Below are 20,938 nucleotides of genomic sequence, written 5' to 3'. Positions count from 1 at the left end.
TATGAATTTGAACTCTCACGGGTGTCGCTATAGATTCTGTTAGATCTGAGGAGTGGCACTGCATCACAGGCACTGTACCCCCAAAACCTAAGTCCATTCTGAATGGGAGTCAATGGGAGGATTCCCAGGGGCACTGCATCACAGGCACTGTACCCCCAAAACCTAAGTCCATATTGAATGGGAGTCAATGGGAGGATTCCCAGGGGCACTGCATCACAGGCACTGTACCCCCAAAACCTATGTCCATTTTGAATGGGAGTCAATGGAAGAGTCCCAGGGGCACTGCATCACAGGCACTGGACTCCATTCACTTCCTCTTTATTGCCTTGCAAATGCTTAATGTGAAATTCCATTCAGTTTCTCTCATCAACTTTTCGCGTCGGTGAGCCGATTGATCTTACACACCCTCTCCAAACTTTTTTCCTTCAACAGATGTTGTGGTTTTACGGCTGTTCTCGTTTCGTTAGCGCACTGACTGCTCTGACTCTCAACAGTTTCCTCTCAGTTTCCCTGAACAAAGCTTACCTCTGTGAAAGGTGTTTTGACTAATTTGGTGGCCCTATCCGATTCTGCAGAGGTTTCCTTCAAGAACTGTGGAGTGAATCGTACAGTACATCATCAGAAATCCTCATCTCTCTTCCATCACGCGTTTTGTCTTTACCCCTTCACTCTTGAATATTACTCCAACCCCCCCCCCCCCCCTCCATTACCATCAGAACTACTGTCCGTTCTAAAATGTTGCTCTTAATCTGATGCCAGACCACAGACATGTTCCTGCTGCCACCAAGGGTTGCCAGGTTCTGACTGAATAAAACAAACATGCACACCTGTGTCCAGTGGGCAGCACCAATGCCACGGCTGAGGGGTGCACCACTCTCCCATCCTTTCTCCTGAGCTGTCAATCAAATAGTGAGAGCTCTGATTGGGCATTTTTCACCACTGCAAAAGTGTATTGCGAAATATATGAGTGGACTTTTAACAGAAAATTAACCTTTATAAAAATATGAATTCTCTGGTCTAATATTCCAATCCCCCACATGTTTGAAATGTAGAAGAAGAAAAAATACAATCTACATTTGGGTCTATAGCACAAACAGAATTATATAGAGAAGAAAGTAAACAAACATAATAAACTATTTAAAAAGTGCTTTACTTCTATCCTAACAGGTAAGCAACAAGATATTAGCATTCTCCTTCTGTCGTACTGCTTGACAGTGTAGGGGCCAAGTGGTAAAGTTACTAAAGGGAATAATGAATATGTGAGCCACTGATGCAAGCATATTTCTAGTGGGCAGATGTCTGTCTGTTAACCTGTATTGTTAACCTGTCTGTCTGCCTTAAAAACACTGAATCAAATGTGATCAAGTTTGATCATTGATGGCCCCAGTTCTGTATAGAATAGTGCTTAAATGTATGCTTCATGCCTCCATGATCATACATTTGACCTAATATTTATCCAAGGACTTGGAAAACAGCAACGGAACTCATTAGGTTAAACTTACGTAGGCATGACATCAGCAAAATGAATAAAACACAGTGTCACACTTAGGAAATGAATTGCATGACTTATTAAAACAGATTTACTTGGATTTAACGTCTGTAATAGACTGCAGAATTACCAACACAGACCAATTTGCCACTTGGTCAGGATATTAATTATATGTAACTGCATGGCACTAATAGACCCCTGAACAGGCTACACTCAAAAAATTATTAATCAGAATTGACTGATTCCGTAGGCTAAATTCTAATGGTGTTTGTACATTTAGAATAATTTGGTTTTTATCTTGAAATCAATTTAATAGAGATAAAGTAACGTTTTTTCACTGTACTGTTGACTTTCCATACCTTGGCTTATATCGTGTGCTAATTATAGAAGAAATATATATAGATCATTTTCTAAAACATTCGTCAAGCCTTGTCTTCTAGTAAAATATTTATTTAATCTGTGTTCTCATAAAAGAGTCAGATGTTTGACAGGTTGTGACTGTAGCGTACTGCTGTTTGAAATATTATTTCCTGCAGGTGAGTCGACCCATAACAAAAAGAGAATACATCTTAGAGGTGAGTAACGAAATTACATGTAAATTAAATGAAAAATGTAAACATCTAGAACTGACATGGAAAAACTGCGACTTGATTTTGACAAGTGGAGCCTCCTAGGGGCTGACTAAAAGGCGACGCTGCTATATAAACGCTACTGTTAACTTGTTCAGAGAACCTGTGTTTTTTTTAACGGCGGCGGGACTGATCCGTTCCACTGTTCGTATCATAAACTTCGAATCGGATTCAGAAACAGTGGGAAGTCCGGGAAGGAGATTACCTATTGTTTTCGAAGAATAAATAAATAAAGCGCTGTAATTTTATGGGAAAATGGTTGTTTTAGAAGAGCAAATCACTTTTATACATCAGTGGGCTGAGGATTTAAGTGAAGGTGTTTCATAAAGTGTTATTTGGATTACCTCTGGATTATCTGAAAGGAATGAACATTAATTTCTTATGGACATAAAGTTTGTTATGGACATTGCATTTGACAGTCAACATGTGGTAAGATAATGGTTAACGTCGTATGTTCACTAGTGTCAAAATTGTCAAACTAAAGTTTCGGTTTTAAAAATGTTATAAACTTTCATTAAACACGGGGATTGGCAACAAAATCTTGCATTCACATGTCTAGGCTTGTCTTATTTATGTTTCCGACTAAAATTATTTAAAATAAGTTTCTATATTTAATACATGCATTTTCCATAAAACACAAGAAGGCTATACAGTAAATGACAGCACCGTATAATAGGTTACAGCTTGATAAAGATGTTTGATATAATGGAGTGTAAGATAATATTAAATTGTTTGCCATGCGCATTTGCATGTAACACTTAATTTCGTAATCAATCTAATGGAAGTGTAACTATCTTGCATCACTTCTAATTGTCAATGGGCCTATAAAACTGTTTTGTTCAAGGTGCATGTGCGCTGAGTTATGTACTATATAGATACCCTGCTCTTCAACACCACCTGAAGCTTGTTGACGCTTGAGGAATGTGCTTCGATAGTTATGTTCTGTCAACGGGAACTGTTATAACTTGCCTGCCTTCCAAGTTGTCCCTGAGAATGGGGCACAGCTGGTAATCCGCGTTTACAAGATTTTAGAAGATCATTTGAGGCCTGTGGAGATTTAAACTATGTAAATCATAATAGTGTGCATCGTGAATCTGTGAAGTAACTGAACATTTGAAGGCATTTAGATTGCATATAATGCCTTATTGACATATTTTTCCTGTGATTTAGCATGCAGGCGGTGTTCGATTGCACCTACAGTATGAATATTACATGAAAATCTATTTTCCATCAAATCCATCACTCACAGATCACTTCAGCACAAATCATGATAATATGTTTGTATTGATTGGACTTTCCTAGGCCTTTTTTGTAATTTGAGTAGGAGTTGAGAATAATTGTATTGAGCGTCATCTTCTCTCTCTTCCCCAGCTTATTATCTTCACAATGGGACTCCTGACTTCAACAGCCCAGTGATGTTAGCCATGAGTCACTACAACTCTTCAGGGCCAGCCTCCCTCCACCCGCTCTCCAACCACAGCCATGGGGACTTGGAGAGGGAGGTGACCATGGAGGTGCTGGCCCAGCAGGGGAACCTGTCCCTGGACAAGCCCATGTCCAGTGGCCCCATCGCAGCTGTCCTCTCCATGACCCTGGGCATCATCTCCAACATCGTGGCCCTCTTCATCCTGGCCAATGCCTACTCTCTCCAGCGACGACGCTCCAAAGCCACCTTCCTCCTGTTCGCCAGCTCCCTGGTGGCCACCGACTTCGCCGGCCACGTGATCCCCGGGGCACTCGTCCTCCGGCTCTACCTCTCCGGAGGTGTGTCGGAGGAGGAGGCCGAGGCGAGCGACTCGGCCGACGCCATGTGCCAGTTCCTTGGAGGCAGCATGGTCTTCTTCGGCCTGTGCCCTCTCTTCCTGGGTTGCGCCATGGCAGCCGAGCGCTGCCTGGGGGTCACCCAGCCCCTTCTCCACTCCTCGTTGGTGACCACCACCCGGACGAAGCTTTCCCTCTCCCTCATCTGGCTGGCAGCCCTCTGTGTAGCTCTGCTGCCTTGTTTCCAGCTGGGCTCCTACACCTACCAGTACCCCGGAACGTGGTGTTTTATTAAAGTGCTGGGGGACACCGGCGAGGGGGATCTGGCGTTCGTCATGCTCTTTTCTGGACTGGGTCTGGCATCACTGGCCGTGGCCCTGGTCTGTAACACCATCAGCGGACTGACTCTGGTTCTGGCCCGGATGAGGAGAAAGCCCAGCTCTCACCGCTCGGCAAAGTCTCATGACATTGAGATGGTGGTGCAGCTGGTGGGCATCATGGTGACCTCCTGTATCTGTTGGAGCCCCCTGCTGGTGAGTTGGAGTAGATACTGAGGAGTCATGGGAAATGTAGGGCCAAAAAGATACAAATAGTCCTACTACAACCTAATATTTCTCATTTGTCAATTTGGCCCCAGACCAAAGTCTGTGTTTCGGGAATAAAAATAAAAAGTAGATGTGGCACCCGTGTATGTGAAAATGACATAGCTTGTATTTGACAATGACACGCTGTCTCCTGTGCCCAGCTCTTTGGCCTGATGACGGTGATGCGCTCCTACGGAGACTCCATTGGTGACGACCTGTCTACCTACAAAACTCTGATGGTGATGGGCGTCCGGCTGGCTTCCTGGAACCAGATTTTGGACCCCTGGGTCTACATCTTGCTGCGACGCGCCGTGCTCAGGAAGATCTACCTCATCACGAAGCGCCAGGCCGACCTGAAGGGCAGCGTGTTGCGGCGATGGGATGGCACGTCATTCCACAGCTCGGAAAAGCATGTTGGCAACAGGATCTGAAGTGGTGGTACTTGTGATGGCTGGTGAACAGGGATTTCATTCAGCATACATGCACAGTATGAATACTGCATGCAGTATGAATCTCCAGTGTTCAAACCAGTGTCCGACCCGAGAGGATGCCGGTGTGACCACGTTGAGTTGGTTGATACTCAGTTGAAATAGGCCCACACACGCAGGGCAGCTGCCTGGTAGGACACCAGGCTGAAGTAGTGACTCCCGGACGAAGGCTTGCGTTTCAGTAAGTTTAAGGGACTTGAGATCTGATGCCTGGGTTACGGTCCTCGAGGGAGAAAACGACACTAGAGAGAGTCCGAAGGCAACCTGTAAGATGAGGTTGCTTGAACCTGAACATGCTATGGATTGAAAATCGCCTGACAACTTTGAAGTGACACTTGTGGCAGCGGTGGGCAGTCATGCAGAGAAAGACAAAGCTCATGTGTTGCTCAGCACATTCATCTTCTCGCCAGGATGGCCGTACAGAAACTGGTACTCTATCTCATGAGGTTCAAAATACAAATAAGTGGATGGAAGAGTCCTGAGGTAACTAGAACCCTCCATGTGACATTGCACTTTTGAGGTTTGGGATGTGTGCCAGAGCACACTGTTAGCCAGAAGACATTCCCAATACACCCTTATATGGCTGAAAGATGCTGAAATCTACCAAGATGACATGTGGATGTTTAGAAAATTGTGACTTTGGCCAGAATGTTCATTTTTAATGCTAGGGTCCTAAAAAAAAAAATTCATTTATGGCAGGAACAAGAAAGAATGTCTTTCTTAGAGGGCACCTGAAATTAGTTTTCGTGCTTAAACAAAAAACAACATTGAATGTTGATAAATGCTAAGGTACATGCATGGTATTTAATGCATCTGTTGAAACAGTTGTGTGTATGGAGTTCAAAACAGAGAACGGAAGGGCAAATCAGAGGGTTAGAACCATCTATTCTTCATGAACAAAATGCTAAGTAAGCTATATCACACATTTAAATTCCTAACTGTAATCAAATGGAAAACAAAGCTAGAACTATAATTTCCTATTACTTTATGTACATAAAGCTACTTAATGTCAAACATTGCAAAATGTAAAGTATTTATTGCCTGTATTATACCTCAATTATCTGAGGACGTCTTCAAAAGTTATGAAATGAGTTCTGTAAATAAAGCTATGACGTGCGATTGCATAGTAAAATGGTGTGCTGACTTAAATTGATTCTGTACCCACGTATCTTATTTTCACACATTGAAGACTCACAAGAGAAAGTTAAATTCCAACAAAAACAGTAATTAACTTGTCCCTCTCGGTTACTTTTAAGTTTTAACCAGCCTACAAACTTCCTTGAGATGTGTTAAGAGGAAATAACTTGCTGTGTGGTGCATGGTACGTCTTACCCATGTCAGTGCAGTAGGTGGCATTACTGCACTGTCCCCCTGCAAGGAGACAGGACCAAACCTGCAGCAAAGAGAAAATACGCAAGACACGTTTAGAGCCATCGGCATGGGTCTTTTCCTCACCCCTCAAACTCCCCAAAATGATCACTATCTGAAATGTTGATTATTACATTTTATGTCAAAGATGAGAAAACCCCGTACCCTAGTGCTGGTGTCAGCGACACCCCTTGGTCACGTCTACCAACTGCAGTACAGCGACACACGAGTAGGACACACAAACCACTAACACCTCGCTCTCGTTGGTTGGTCGGTCCACAAAATTGTCCCCACCCTTGGCGCATGCGCGTACGTGTTCGCAGAAATTAAGAATTCTCTCACTGGTGAGTGTCTGCAACGATTAGTGTATTGTAATGACTGTACACCTATTCCAGTGAAACATTTGAATATTGCATCGTGTTCGTCTAGTACTTAAATAATTACAGTTAGCTAGCAATGTGTGTTGCCATGTTTAAATGGCCTGCAGCTTCTGGCGTAGCTAACCTACCTAGCTACTTAGTAAGTTGCTAGGTAGGTTAGCTAACGTTAGCTAGCTAGTCCGAGGACGTAGCTAGCCTGTAAACAAGCGACCTTGTAGTGTTTATTATATTAGTTTGCCTCGTCAGCAGTGAATAAATGACAACTAGTTCGATGACTACTTGAAACAGTAATTTTATCACGCATTGCAACACTCGCTAGGTGAGTACAGTAGACCTAGAGCTAGCTACAGTAGCTCGTCTGACTTTGGTCACCAGCGCGGCAGCAGCTTACATAGCCATGCCGTATGTGTGTTCATGGGTTGAGCGTTAAAAACAGCTGTGTGCATCATCTTACAATAAGACTATTGGTGAACGACGATAGCCAGACTGTGTGTTCTATTAGACCGTACTGTAACTTAAGCTAACTAGGAAGTACCGTTCTGACCACCGAAATACTGTAGCTGACTATGTACTTCTTATCCATGACATGATCTTTCTCTGTACATTCTCTAGTAGACTAGTTAGGTCTCTTTGGATACAATGTATCAATGTAAATGTAGGAAGCTTTCTTTAACTGACCTTCTGCTTTTCCCCATGTTCTAGTCATTAGCTACTGACAACACAAACTGCTACACTGTTAGCTGAATAATTCGTTACTGTTCACGTGCTTACAGGTGTTTCTTTGCCTAGGTTGTGAAAAAAGGGTCCTTGTTGTCATGGCGATGCCAGCGCCTGTCTGGGATGAGCGCAAGGCTTACGAGGAGCTTCTCTACTGGGATAGCCTGATACAGAATGGCCACCGCCTTCTCCCACACGACTTCGACAGGTGAGGTGGTTAGCTGTAGCAAGACCAGGCTAAACTAATGTAGGCTACTTCCAAGCTCTGGTCAGTTAAACAGACAGAGGCAACACTCCTACCTCTTTGTTACTGTAAACAGTAGAACAGCTTTGCCTCCCACATTGTTGTTCTAGTTCTCGACAATCTGCTCAGACACTTTCAGGTGAAAAATGTCTCAATGCGTACATCTTCTATACCTCCCATCGTTTTCAGGTATGAAGAGCTCCGTTACTGGTACGATTGTCTCTGCTACGAAGAAGAGTTAAGGCAGTACCATGAGTACATAACTGCCATAGAGGAGATAGAGGTGAAACGTCTCAAAATTGAGGTGAATATTTCAGCTTTTCTCTCTCCAGCTGGTGTTAGGGTTCCAAACAGACCATATCCGTCCCAGTTATTTCTCTCTGAGCCGGAAAGTAGTCATGGAAACTATCAGACAGACACCGTCAGTGGTTATATTTTGATTTATGTGTACATCTAAGGACACATTGGCACATTCCCACATCTATGTTTAGCTCTGTCACCATACTAGTTTTCCAAGCTGCTTTCCAATACACCCACTTCCTCAACCCCCCCTGTTGTTTAACCCTGTGACAGTCTGGAATGTAGCCTCAATGTTTTGATACACACCACTTGCATGCCTCAGCTCCACTTCTTCCAACAACCCACAGTTAACTGGCCCCTTCTCATCTCCAGGCCCCTCCGGTACGCCAGCCGCCCATGCGCATGTTCATCACAGACGACCGCCACATGATGGCCAAGCACTCGGCGGTGTATCCGTCCTCCCAGGAGCTGGAGGCCATCCAGACAGTGGTGTCCCATGTGGAGTGCGCCCTCAAGGCCGTCTCGGACCTGCTGGACGAGCAGAGCGGCTTCTCACCCGCTGCCGAGATGGAGAGGTGAGCACGTTTTTTCAGTTTTTCTTTTTTTTTACAGGTTCGCAAAGAGTTAGGAATGTTGTTTCGTCTCCAGTTTTCACTCACACATACTGAAACATGTTGGCTTAATGTTTGTTTTTCTCCTTCCCTATCTTTACTTCCCATCCATCCACCCACCCATCCTACCCCAGCGGTGCCCCTGCCCCACGTGTCCTGCGGGGGGTCATGAGGGTGGGCCTGGTGGCCAAGGGCCTCCTGCTGAAAGGGGACATGGACCTGGAGCTAGTGCTGCTGTGTAGCCAAAAGCCCACCGTCACCCTCCTCAAGCAAGTGGCTGAAAGCCTCTCGGCACAAATGAAGGTTTGGTCCAACTTGTCTCTCTGTCTTAGGGGAGACAGACTAAATCATTTCAATTGTATACTGGCGAGGGAAAACAAGAACTGTTAACACGGCAAGAGGTTTATGAATAAAAATAACTCCTTTTTCCTTTTTTGATCCATTTTTGCCACCGGCTACAGCTGGTCACAGAGGACAAATACGAGGTGACCCAGTGCCCCGAGGAGGCGTCCATCATGGTCAGGAGCACCAAGGAGCCCGTCTTGACCCTCACCATACACCTGACCTCCCCCCTGGTCAGGATGGAGGCCGAGACTCAGGCGGATGAAGGTACGAACCCCCCCCCCCCTCTTCCCGGGCCTCCGAACCCAGGCCCCCCCCCCGTACACCTTCCAATCACATTCCAACAGGCCTGCATAAGCAGATCAGCCTCTCTCCTCAAGCTGGTGCTGTGCAGCTCCACTGGTCCGCCAATCATGCACAGATGCCTGGAATTGTAGTCGGTTATGCAGCTTCATTCGATCCGCCTTTTTTGGAGGTCAGTGGAAGTGCACAGTGGCTGCTGTGGGCCGGCGCAAGTGAACAGACAATGACTATTGGCTCTTCACTGGTGCTCGGATACAAAAAAAAGTTAAGGATTTGTCGTCGAAATTAAACAAGATGGCAGTAGACCATCGCTGGGTACGATGCCACTGTAGCCGCCTATGCATTGTTGAATCATGTGTTTGATGCCAATTACGCATAATATTAATCGATTGTCTTTATTCCAGTCAGTGACATTAAAGTAAACAAATAAAGTGAAGGCTTTTTGAGTGACAAAGCGCGTATATAGATCTGACTGCATGTGTCTTTTGAAGCTCGTGTTGCAGCAAAACTGATCGGCATCAAGGTTTACAGAAAATAATCCAGAGACCCTTTCACTCTGCCTGGGTGGCGCAGAAATCATGTGGTCAAAATAAAATGGAACTAAAGGATGGATGTGTGTGTGCGGGTGGGTGGGGAGGGGGTGTTGTGTACGTATGAATGGATACTGCATGCGTCAAGACAAGGATCTGCATGTGGAAATGCAATTAGGCTGCCTGCAGGTGAGGGACGACTTCAAAGGTCAGTCAGCCTCACCAGACCTGGTCTCGACCACGTGAAGCCATTTGGAACGGTGAGAGGGGGGGGGGGGGGGGAGGCCATCAGTTTTGCTGCAGCACGGAGCCGAACCTCCTAATGCATCTGATTTCAACTGTGGTGCCCAAATCTGATTCTCTCCACTAAAGCCTTCTAGTGTGTCAAGTTTTTTAGGGACGCTGGACCTTTGACCAACTGGACTCTGTCTCGGAAAGGGGCAAAGCAGCACGCCGCTTGGCGGAGGGAAGGGGCGGTTAGACGAGTTAGGATGCACTACATATACGTAGTACAAGTATGGAAATAGTTAAGTAAATACTTTTAAATAAAAAGAGGTAGACGTATTACAAGTTTGTATTATCTTTATACCTGTTATGAGTATAGTACTTTTGACTCTTAGTGAAAAGTGCTTGTGGGATGAGGGATAGTTGGAAGTAGGATTAGAAACCATTCTTTGAAAAGGCGTGGGGGGGTGAACCCCCGCCCCCTCCCTCCCCCTGCCCTGCTGCTGGTGCTTTGGGGAAAAGCTGCCTCATCGCTGAGCTGGCGACAGAAGCAGAATCCCCCCGCTTGGTCAAACCGTACCTTGTCTTCTTATCCTACCAACCCCTCGTCCAATAGAAACGCAAACAGCAAGCGATCCGCCGGACGTTCTGGACAGGCAGAAATGCCTAACTGCCTTGGCGTCCCTCCGCCACGCCAAGTGGTTCCAGGTTTGCATCCCCGTCTTTACTTGTCCCATGAAGCTTTTTTGAGTTCTACACTCTTTATCTTTTTTTTAATATATATATATAAAAAATAAAAAAACATTAAGTATGCTGCCTGCTTTTGACTCCCTCAACCACTGCTGATACGAACACTTGAAACCTCCCAGCTGTATCATATCCCCCCCCCCTCCCCCCCCATTATTGTTATTCAAATGGTCCAATTCGGTACCTAACTACCAGTTAGTTATTGTTTTAGTCCATGCCTTTGGAATAAATGTCATTGTTGTTGATGTTTGCAGGCTTTCTGCACTAACCCCCTCTCTTAGAGATCAGTGCAGTACAGCATTTATCCCATGTACAGTATTAAGTTCCATGTTCCCTGTGGTACTGTATGTCCAGGTGCAATGTTCCTGATAATCTACTCATGTAAATTAAGCTCAGGCACAATCTCTCCATATGTCCCTATTGCAGTTCTAATGAGCCTGACAGCCAAAGTGGTTCATGAAACAGGTTGATTTAACCACATCGTTATTCTGCATGAGCTTTCTTTGACTCCTGGTGGTTTTCCAGGGGTATTGCACCTGTTTTATATGGCATACATGACCATCTTCCAAACATTGCATCTGTAGCAAAAACTGCTTCGCAAACCAAAACCGTCCACCCAGATTAGAACTTCCAATCAAATGTGAAACGCGTGGTGGTGTTCAACCCCCCTACCGGTCAGCACACGGTACTGAAGGATGGTGTGCCTAGGTTGTCATCGGAGGCGACCTCGTCCTAACCTTGAGTCGGACGATGTTTGTGTCCCTCAGGCGAAGGTCAACGATCTGAAGTCTGCCGTCGTCGTCATCCGTATCCTGAGGGAGATGTGCTCCCGTGTCCCCACCTGGACGCCACTCCGTGGATGGGTGAGTTACCTCATAATGGGGTCATTTGCTGTCTTTTGACGGAAAGATATCAAAACGTTTTTAAGCCGTTATTCGGCTCCAAGTCAATAATTTTTCTCGATTGTGCCTGCCTAGCCACTGGAGCTGCTATGTGAGAAGGCCATTGCAACCAGCGACCGGCCAATGGGAGCAGGAGAAGCCTTCCGACGAGTCCTTGAGTGTGTGGCTTCCGGAATCCTCCTGCCTGGTAAGCATCCAACCATCTGTGGACTTCCATTTTGTGTACATGAACGATCAGGCCCCAAAAGGAATAACAGCCTAAAAGTACAGCTTTGTACAACTTTCATTGACGCATCTTTGTGCATTTTCAATGTCTGTACCTCTCCCTGTGCACAGACGGCCCTGGGATCAAGGACCCCTGTGAGAAAGAGAAGATGGACGCCATCGGCCATCTTGACCCTCAGCAGCGTGAAGACATCACCCAGAGTGCCCAGGTATTGGTACAACCATCCTGATGCTGAGTCACAATAAAAGAATGTGAGGAAGCAAGGTAAGACCTTCTTAGGTGTACCGGACCTTTTACATTTAAATCTTAAACCTCTGGGTGCTTCTCTTCTCCCCCCCCCCCCCCCCCCCCCCCCTAGTATGCCTTGCGGTTGGCTGCCTTTGGACAGGTGTACAAAGTGCTGGGCATGGACGCCATTGCCGCCAGGGCCCGACGACCGATTGGACCCCGAGATGTTTCCGGTACCTTCTTTAACTCTTTAAATGAATAATTGTCAGGGTTTGTGGCCTGTCTGATAAGGATCCTGTCTCAAACCTGTTTACCTCTTGCCCACCTCCCTTCAGCCCAGATCCCAGCCACAGGTGCCTACAGCCAGCCACCCAAAAGGCCTTTCACAGGGACCGACACTACAGGGGATGACAGCCAACTCGACAACAAGAAGAGGAAGATCCTCAAGTTCCAGAAACAACAGAAGTTTCAGAGAAAATGTAGGGGGAACTCTCTCACACCACGGCTATCCACTGACTACAGAAATATCTGTTAAGGGAGCTCTAAAGTGATATTTATGATGCCAATAATTTATGTGTTAATAATGTAAAATGTCTCCTTATTCTCTCTCTCTTTCTCTCCATCCATCCATTTTTTTCCTGTCACTACCCAGCCTCTGAAGACAAGACAGATCCTATCGTTTTCATGAACAACCTAATGCGTCTGAACCAGTACAAACCGGGTCTGCAATTCCGGCTAGCATCGCAGACCGGGCCAGTCCACGAGCCGGTCTTCACCATGGCCGTGGAGGTAGACGGCCAGACCTACGAGGCCTTGGGCCCGTCAAAACGTGCCGCGAAGCTCAACCTAGCTGGAAAGGTACTGCAAGGATAATTGATAGCATTGTTAGCATAAGTTGGGATTGTTTAGTCAGCAATTGTTAACATTTGGTTATCTCCATTGACTCTTCAAGCTCTTCTAAGACCTGTAATGAGTTCAAACCTAATATTTTATTTAACATTTGATCAACAACCTTTTGAGTGCTATTTACCATTGACAAATTATTTAAATTGCCATGGTTGGAGAACTATAGGCATATCTCCTCTTCATGTTAGCATAGATGGCTAAGTACCTCAAAGCTAATTACCCAACTGTCAAACTCAAACCAGGTTACATTCTTATAGAAAGTCATTGCCATTGTTTAAGATGGCACTTACCTGGCTTGTCATAAATCCTCTAAAACCCTGTCACCGTTTGACGATCCTCCACCTCCCCCTTCTGTCTGGGTTCTCCAGGTACTCCAGGAGCTGGGTCTACCCATGGGGACTGAGAGTAAAACAGAACCCAGCGATAAAGACCCCACCTCCTCAGGAACGTCCACAGCCAGCACAACTGTAGCAACTGCAGCACCGGTCGAGGTTAGCGTTTAGATTATTATATTTTTTTTTACTTTTTTTTGTATTTTATTTTGGGTTTTATTGGATAAATACTGTTAGAGGTGGACAGGAAATGTAGGGAAAGGGGAGGGGGGGGGAGACATGCAGAGATGGCCGGAACTGGAACTGTCCTCTACATTAGGGCCTCAGCCCACACGCTACACCCGTGAGCAACCGTGGCATGCCCATTTTTTGGGCTCGGCAACCATTTGTAGCCTTTATCCCATTCTGGGTGGTATTCAAAAGACACAACATGTATTCACTTCATCATTCAAGCGCCGTAACTCATCTCGAGCGGGTTTGCCCCCTCCCTGACAGAACGGCCCCATCCTCACCAAGCACGGCAAGAACCCGGTGATGGAGCTGAACGAGAAGCGGCGCAGCCTCCGCTACGAGCTCTCGGCCGAGACGGGCGGCAGCCACGACAAGTGCTTCATCATGGAGGTGAGTCAGCCGCTCCACACCACAGTCAGAGGCACGTCCCGCTCCCAGACTAGGAACACATGGGACACTGGAGACGGTCGTTGGGTTCGTTTTTAGCCTGAAATGAGGAACCTCCAGAGATTTTTGATCACTCTTAAGTTTCAACTGTCCCTTTTTTAGCTTTGATGCTAGATATAGATATACATAGATATGACACATGTACACGGGTAAAATATTCACATTATGCATGTACTGAATGTGTCTAAACTGTTATGACATCGCTGGTTAAGTACGACATGTCTGTTTCTCCTCTGGCCTGTAGGTGGAGGTAGATGGACAGAAGTTCAAAGGGAGAGGATCTAACAAGAAGGAGGCAAAGGCCTACGCTGCCCTGGCCGCTCTGGAGAAGCTCTTCCCAGAAGGCTCGGGCCCCTCCTACTACCAGGACCCCAGCAAGAAGAAGAAGGTCACTTACACTGACATGGTAATGGAGGCATCTTCTTGGAATCCTTGGACCTTTTTGCGCACACACACACACACACACACGTTCTTGGGTAAACCTTTTTTAAGTGTGCAAAACCCAGCTGAAGTCATTTGCAAACCTTGAAGTAACTGATCCCTACACATAAGGAAATGCTCCTCATTGCTGTCCATCGGCCTTCCTTCTATGCTGTTTCTCTCACCACAGCATATCCCAGGCTTTGGGACAATCCGGGGCATTCCGTCAGACCCTAGCTCCAACAGCTGGGGTCGTGGCCGGGGTCGGGGCAGAGGTCGGGGGAAACCGTTCAGCCCCGGTAGCTCGAACAGTGGTTACAGCGGCAACTACAACCAAAGTAAGGAATGCCTTCCGTTTTCCACTTGCACACAAATTCTTCAAAGTCGCCATTTTGTCGTCCTACAATTTAACGGCGAACTTGGTAAGGCAACTGTATTCAAACCTAGGTGTGTTTTTTGCTTAGTCGTTTTCCTTGTCCGTTTTTACCAGCAAACTACACCTACGGTAGCAACACAGGCTCTGGCTATCGTAAGTGTTCACTTTGCTTTGGGGTGGGGGGGCGGGAGGGGAGTTCTTGAAAGGGAACATCAATCGTTGCCATAATAACTTGCTGTCACTGGCTGTCATCGACTTCCACCCTTGACCTAGATACAGTAAGCCTGACTGCGGCGTTCCTTTTAGGATACGTCCCAAGCGAGCTGACGCGACCCACACCCATCCTCCTGTGTCCTCTCCACAGATAAGCCTTTCAGTTCCGGAGCTTCCACCGAGGCCGCGGTCCCCGACGAGGCGGCCACCACGCCCGACGCCAGCGGCTACGGCACCTTCTACCCAGACGTCGCCTCCTACTCCGCCCCGCCCAAACCCCCCTCCGCCCCCGGGGGCGCATCCACACCCCAGACCGGGCCCCCCGGCGGCGGGGCCGGCTACCGGTCGGCCCTCACTCCCCTGGACCAGCCGAGCCCCTACAGCTACGGCTACGGGGAGGACAAGAAGAAGCAGCTGACCCAGCAGGGGGCCCCGCCGGTGGGCCAGGCAGCGGTGGACTACTCTGTATACAGCACAGCGTACCCCAGCTCTGTCACCGGTGGCCAAGTGTATGGTGAGTGGGGATATGGTGAGTAAACTGTCACACACATATACACTGTGTATGGATGTCTAGTAGTGGTAGTAGTAGTAGATACCTTGCCAGTGAAGAACTTAATGCTGTATAAATAAAGTCTTATTATAGTAGTGTCAATAATTGGCTTTGATAAAGGACTACAGAAACCATAAAGGACAGCTTGCACTCTTCACTCTTTTTTTAAAATCCGATGTAGTTTACTGCTCTTAGGAAGCTCATCAATGATGGTATCACTTCTTTCCTCCGTCTCATTGGTTGGTTTGATTGCATTTTCCCCCCCCCTCAGGTTACGGCAATCAACCGACTGATTGGGGCAACCAACCGGGTTTCAGTACGTACGGGGGCCCACCCCAGGGCTACGGAGGTGAGGGCCAGGGCTCGTTCCCCATTGGCTACGGAAACACAAACTATCAGTTCAAATAGGACTTTAATCCCACCTCTTTTATTCTTCCATAAACTGCCTCTGGAGCAGGCTCATTTGTTTGTACTCTGGACATTGTCAATAAATGTATCCAAATAAACCATTATAATTTCAAATGTGGGTTTCTACAAGGTCTATTTTTTCACTTCCTTTCAAGACAGACTTTTTAATTTATAAAGTGGTGAATTTTTCTGGTTGCCAAGCTATCTGAGAGCTCATTTTATTTGCTCTGGCAGAATCGTCTGGCCACCGTCCCATTCAAACACATTTCCTTCTGGACAGAATTTGGTCGGGCCAATCACGTAACGTTCATCTGAGAAGGGCATTTTTGTAAACCCAAGATGACCTTTCTTTTGCCCTGGTTGTACCCAATTGTGTCCAAACGCATTTTTGTATGAGCCCTTTGATAACACCCCTTGGAAATTTAAGATAAATGGAGAGGTTCCAGACATACACATTTGCAAACAGGAGCGATGAATGATAGCTGTGTGTAGATTTGCCTTGGGCCAGGGGGGATGGGGAGATTTCATGGAGAACAAACTCTTGGGTCATATGATGTTTTTGTTGTTGTTGTTGTGCAAAGCAAGATGTTTGTTGTTGTTGTGCAAAGCAAGATGTTAACAGCTTATAGCGAGAGTTTCATCTAAACAACATTTTTATCATTCTGATGATGGGTCTATTCCTGCATCTGAGGCTTATCTTAAGCCGAAATCAATTATCTTATTGCAGAAAAACCAAGATCCCAAACTTTGCAGGGCCTTGCTACATAGGGAAGCCATTTGACAAAGTGGCCTGGTCACTGAATGTTTAAGATACCAGGGATATTCCTCACCTCAACATGGAGGTTGGGGAGTTCATGCAAGACACTCCCATGAGACAAATGTTAAAAGTTGGCGCTGGCATGCATTGCCCGCATGGCTTTTTCAATAAACTTCCATAGCCGTGATTGTCAGTCCTCAATGTGGGATATGGGCCCTTTGTAGCAAAGCAAATTAGCTTCCGAGCAACAATATAATTTACAGTAATACATGTATTACATTTTGATAAGTGGCATATAAAGTTGCAGTTTAGTGACTTTTGGATGATTAGACATGAGTTTCAACCTCTAGAATCATGTATTGTCATGCAGACTAAATCATGTCGTGAGAGTGTGTTTGTATAGTGTCAAACCAGGTTCACGTCAATATGGGTCAGGTGGGGTTTCCTGTCGATCGAGGTCAAACGTCTGACCACTGACATCAGGAGGGTTCTGGGTGTACGAGACATGATCACAACACTCTGTGACTAGACGAGAGGGACTTAGCTGACCGTCCGGATCAAAAGACGAGGTCAACCAGGACTTCTTGGAACAAGTTTGAACGGCCGTTTAACACCCAAGTGTTTTGACTGTCAAGGGGTCAAGTCGTTAAATTGTCAGGTCCTACATCTAAAGGCATTCAAGGAGGACAGTGGCAGGGAGAGGAAAAGGGGGGAGGGGAGCCCAAAAAAAATGAAGAAGTTAAATGAGAAACACTGATTAACACTGAGGTGGAAGAAGTGGAGTCAGGGCACCAGGTCCCGAGACTTGACTCATGGGTGAGCAACGAACACGCCCCGGCGGCGTGGCCCAGCTTTGGAACACCGTCGCGCGGCTAGATAAAAGCAGCGGACGTGGAGAGGCAGAGAAGCAGATAGGAGGATAGGGAGATAGACTCTCTGCGCACTCTTCTTGAGCCAGGACACCATCGCCATTCAGAGTGAGTGTATTATCTCTTTTTGTGGGGAGGATGATAGAAGGCATTGTTTTCCCAATCAGCTTGAGTGGTTTTGTCGTGCATCTGATAGGGCAGTTATTTGATTACAGACATGAGTGAATTTTAGGATGGGTTACATTCTTTTTCAAACAAACACACGCATACAGATGCAGCTTATTTAATGTAAAAACAAGTCTGACAAACAAAGAGCAACAACAAAGAAAGATTAGGTGTATTATCAATGTCAGACAGCTTTGTTTTCCTTTGGATAAGGAGGGTAGCCACTCTATTTACCTTTTCAGCTAGTTTTTCAGAAAAAGCTTTCACTGTACTCACCATCTCATGTAGGCAATAACAATTTTCAACCAAGATTCATAATGTGTATTGAAGTTGGAGAGGAGGTCACTTGAAATGACTCTGCCATGGTGACTGCTGAAATAGGATGTTTTGACCTTTGTGACCCCTCCTTTTCTAACCTAGAGCTATGTAGCTGGGTTATAGCAATTAGTTCCAGCTGTAACCGGTCCAATCAGGGTATAACCAGTCATTAAGCAGCCTTTGTGGCCCTATAAGAGGCAATGCCTGCTTGAAGGAGGGAGAAAGGGGAAGAGAGATCGTTTGGGAACACATAGTGAGTATTCCTTGGTAGAACTTATTATATTCTAGGAAAAGTGTTAGGGAGACTCTTTACGCATGACAACTGCAGTGGCTGATGTTCGATTTTTTTTTTTTACACAAAATAGCAAATACTTCTCTTGATGTCTTTGCAGATGTATTTTGATGAGCAAACAGCATTCTTAACATTGGTTTTGCTTTTGTTTCTTTCAGATGGCACTCACTTTGTTAGCCACGATGCTCAATGCCATCCTACTGGTTCAGTGTTACCCAACCACCTTCATGGACCTTGACCAAGGCGACAGCAGTAAATCACCTTTTTATACTTCCATAATATACACTTGACATTTTCAACGATTGCTTCTGGAAATGGGAACTGTCCTCACTTGACTCGTTAATTGTATGGTTTGTGTTCCCTTTCTAGAAAACCGGACGTCTATTAAGTTCTTGGCATTGGGCGACTGGGGTGGAGTGCCCCTTCCTCCGTATATCACTCCCGTGGAAAAGGCCACTGCCCTGGAGATGGGGAGAGTAGCAGAGCAGATGGGAGCTGACTTTGTTCTGGCCCTCGGCGACAATTTCTACTACAAAGGAGTAGACAGCGTGGACTCTCCGAGGTTCCAGGTCAGTCCGGGTCACAGTTCAGACGGCTAATGAGCTTCTATGAAGTCTCTTGAAAGAGCTGCCAGCTTTGTAGTTGGGCCTCCAAGTTCATATTTGTGTTTAACTTTCTGTCAGGACACTTTCGAGGCGGTGTATACGGCAAAGTCCCTCAACATCCCCTGGTATATCCTCGCTGGCAATCATGACCATGCAGGGAATGTGCGTGCACAGATCGAGTACAGCCACAAGTCAGACAGATGGTGAGTATTCCCCCATCTGCCCTCTGAGCTCTCGTCTATCGAGTTGGACGTCAGTTCTTTGGCAATTGATATTCCCATGTAAACAGGATTCTAATGGCTGTTTCCTGGCCACACCTTTCCTCATCTCTCCGTGTCCAGGCGCTTCCCTTACTACTATTACGAGCTGAACTTCCGCATCCCCAACACCAAGAAGACCCTGAGCATCATCATGCTGGATACCGTGATGCTCTGCGGCAACTCCGACGACTACGAGGATCAGAAGCCTCGCGGCCCGCTCCTCACCTCCGACGCCAACCGCCAGCTCGTCTGGCTGCAGGAGAGGATGGCCAAGTCCAAAGCCGACTTCCTGTTGGTGGCAGGACACTACCCGGTGTGGTCCGTGTCGGAGCACGGCCCGACAGACTGCCTGCTCAAGAGGCTTCGCCCCCTTCTCGTCAAGTACAAGGCCACCGCCTACTTCTGTGGCCATGACCACAATCTTCAGGTTGGTGGAGCTTTTTGGAAAGCTATATTATAAGTCTGTGTAGGTCATTTGGCCCTTCTGAACAGGGAACTGTAGAGTCTGGGTTAAGCCCATATGGGGTGGACTGAGTGACTGATCTGATCGGTCGCATTTGCCATGCTAAAAACCAGCTCCTGTTCTTCTCTCTAGTTCATCAAGGAGGGTGGAGTGGGATATGTGGTGAGCGGCGCAGGCAACTTCCTGGATCCAGACGTTCGCCACTGGCACCACGTCCCCCGTGACGCTATTAAGTTCTTCACTGGCAAGGCGTCCACGCTGGGAGGCTTCGTCCACGCAGAGGTCACAAAGGACAAGATGATCCTGACCTTCATCGAGGCCAGAGGCACCTCACTCTACCGAACTGTCCTGCCCCACAGGGACCTGTCCTAGTGGAGGGGGTGACTGGGTGGGAGCCAGGGAATGTGTTTTGTTTTTTTATTTTTATTATTTGATGTACAGGATTTGTGGATGAATGAGTCGAGTTTGGTGGCTAGCATTTCAGTTTGAGTTCATTTGTAAACTCTGGAATAACCACTTTTAGAGCCATTTTAAACTATAAATAGAAAAGTGAGAATTTTAAATGGGGGTAGGAGGGGGGGGGGGGGGTGTAATGTTGTTAAAAAGCCAACTTTTTATTGTGACCAATTTTTAAATAAAAAAAAAACTACTTTTGATCTAATCCTTTGCCTATAATTACTTTGACAGGAAGAGGGAGACAGTCATGTATACTTTCTGCCCTCTAGTGCCTTTATACTTTTTTTTTTTTACTCTAGGATTTCCATATGCAATGAAGTGTAGCCAAATAATGGCTTCATGCCTTGTGGTAAGAACACTGCAGTTTGATTCGTCTTGGAACCGGAACCATTTTTCAGATTATCAGTGCGCTTCTGTACTCGGACTGAATCTCTGCAAAGTCACAAGGACTAAAGCAGTTAACTATTCAGAGTACTTGGATGTGGTTGTTAAATGTAGGAGAAGGAGCATGAGGTATTTTTGAAAGGTTTACAGTTTATGCATGACAGTCTTAAACACAGTGGTTCAATATTAATAGGGTAGGGGACGTTTTATGCAAACTGCTTTTTATCAATCTTGAAACTAAACATGTAACCAATGGCCAAATTAAATGGTGGCTTTCCACATTAAATTCTGGATGGAATTGTGCCCAGCCCTGACTGTCCCAGGACGTACCTATGTCATCAGATGGCTAAGTTGGTTGAGGTGAGCAATGAGCTCTTATCTGTTGGAGCGAGAACCCCCTTCCTGCCAAAGG

General features: G+C 46.2%; 3 protein-coding genes across 7 annotated transcripts; all 3 read left to right on the top strand.

Moving 5' to 3' along the window:
• Positions 1-2,244: 2,244 nt before the first annotated feature.
• Positions 2,245-6,062, top strand: ptger1a (prostaglandin E receptor 1a (subtype EP1)). Its single transcript, XM_067259439.1, has 3 exons — positions 2,245-2,547; positions 3,490-4,412; positions 4,625-6,062. The coding sequence occupies exons 2-3, from the start codon at positions 3,534-3,536 to the stop codon at positions 4,892-4,894; spliced, it is 1,149 nt and encodes a 382-aa protein (XP_067115540.1). The 5' UTR covers positions 2,245-2,547; positions 3,490-3,533; the 3' UTR covers positions 4,895-6,062.
• A 586-nt stretch (positions 6,063-6,648) lies between these two features.
• Positions 6,649-16,071, top strand: LOC136965151 (interleukin enhancer-binding factor 3-like). Of its 4 annotated transcripts, XM_067259186.1 has the most exons (20): positions 6,649-6,663; positions 7,502-7,624; positions 7,850-7,964; positions 8,333-8,535; positions 8,706-8,874; positions 9,033-9,180; positions 10,588-10,679; positions 11,486-11,581; positions 11,696-11,807; positions 11,957-12,054; positions 12,205-12,307; positions 12,410-12,553; positions 12,727-12,932; positions 13,349-13,471; positions 13,808-13,933; positions 14,235-14,396; positions 14,601-14,748; positions 14,901-14,939; positions 15,151-15,528; positions 15,821-16,071. In XM_067259186.1, the coding sequence occupies exons 2-20, from the start codon at positions 7,515-7,517 to the stop codon at positions 15,955-15,957; spliced, it is 2,709 nt and encodes a 902-aa protein (XP_067115287.1). In that variant the 5' UTR covers positions 6,649-6,663; positions 7,502-7,514; the 3' UTR covers positions 15,958-16,071. The 4 variants fall into 4 exon arrangements, with proteins under 4 accessions (XP_067115287.1, XP_067115288.1, XP_067115285.1 ...); XM_067259187.1 differs by lacking the exon at positions 6,649-6,663 and having other exon boundaries at positions 7,501-7,624; positions 15,151-15,513; XM_067259184.1 differs by lacking the exon at positions 6,649-6,663 and having other exon boundaries at positions 7,501-7,624.
• Positions 16,072-17,684: 1,613 nt separating this feature from the next.
• On the top strand, positions 17,685-20,249 carry acp5a (acid phosphatase 5a, tartrate resistant). Of its 2 annotated transcripts, none has more exons than XM_067259183.1 (6): positions 17,685-17,691; positions 18,517-18,610; positions 18,728-18,927; positions 19,042-19,166; positions 19,305-19,650; positions 19,819-20,249. In XM_067259183.1, exons 2-6 carry the CDS (start codon positions 18,517-18,519, stop codon positions 20,056-20,058), a joined length of 1,005 nt encoding a protein of 334 aa, XP_067115284.1. In that variant the 5' UTR covers positions 17,685-17,691; the 3' UTR covers positions 20,059-20,249. The 2 variants fall into 2 exon arrangements, with proteins under 2 accessions (XP_067115284.1, XP_067115283.1); XM_067259182.1 differs by lacking the exon at positions 17,685-17,691 and adding an exon at positions 18,213-18,319.
• The last annotated feature ends 689 nt before the right edge of the window (positions 20,250-20,938 follow it).

This window comes from Osmerus mordax, chromosome 21 (assembly GCF_038355195.1).
Source record: "Osmerus mordax isolate fOsmMor3 chromosome 21, fOsmMor3.pri, whole genome shotgun sequence".
NCBI lineage: Eukaryota > Metazoa > Chordata > Actinopteri > Osmeriformes > Osmeridae > Osmerus > Osmerus mordax.
The sequence above is the reverse complement of the archived record's forward strand: the minus strand, read 5'-3'. Positions and strand labels throughout refer to the sequence as shown.

Bases quoted from the DNA above. Each gene is read 5' to 3' on its own strand.
- acp5a (XM_067259183.1), top strand. From the start codon at position 18,517: ATGGCACTCACTTTGTTAGCCACGATGCTCAATGCCATCCTACTGGTT. The intron at 19,167-19,304 runs GTGAGTATTCCC...CTCCGTGTCCAG, and splicing joins AGCCACAAGTCAGACAGATG to GCGCTTCCCTTACTACTATT. The intron at 19,651-19,818 runs GTTGGTGGAGCT...TCTTCTCTCTAG, and splicing joins GCCATGACCACAATCTTCAG to TTCATCAAGGAGGGTGGAGT.
- ptger1a (XM_067259439.1), top strand. From the start codon at position 3,534: ATGTTAGCCATGAGTCACTACAACTCTTCAGGGCCAGCCTCCCTCCAC. The intron at 4,413-4,624 runs GTGAGTTGGAGT...TCCTGTGCCCAG, and splicing joins TCTGTTGGAGCCCCCTGCTG to CTCTTTGGCCTGATGACGGT.
- LOC136965151 (XM_067259186.1), top strand. From the start codon at position 7,515: ATGGCGATGCCAGCGCCTGTCTGGGATGAGCGCAAGGCTTACGAGGAG. The intron at 8,875-9,032 runs GTTTGGTCCAAC...CACCGGCTACAG, and splicing joins GCCTCTCGGCACAAATGAAG to CTGGTCACAGAGGACAAATA. The intron at 12,933-13,348 runs GTACTGCAAGGA...TGGGTTCTCCAG, and splicing joins AGCTCAACCTAGCTGGAAAG to GTACTCCAGGAGCTGGGTCT.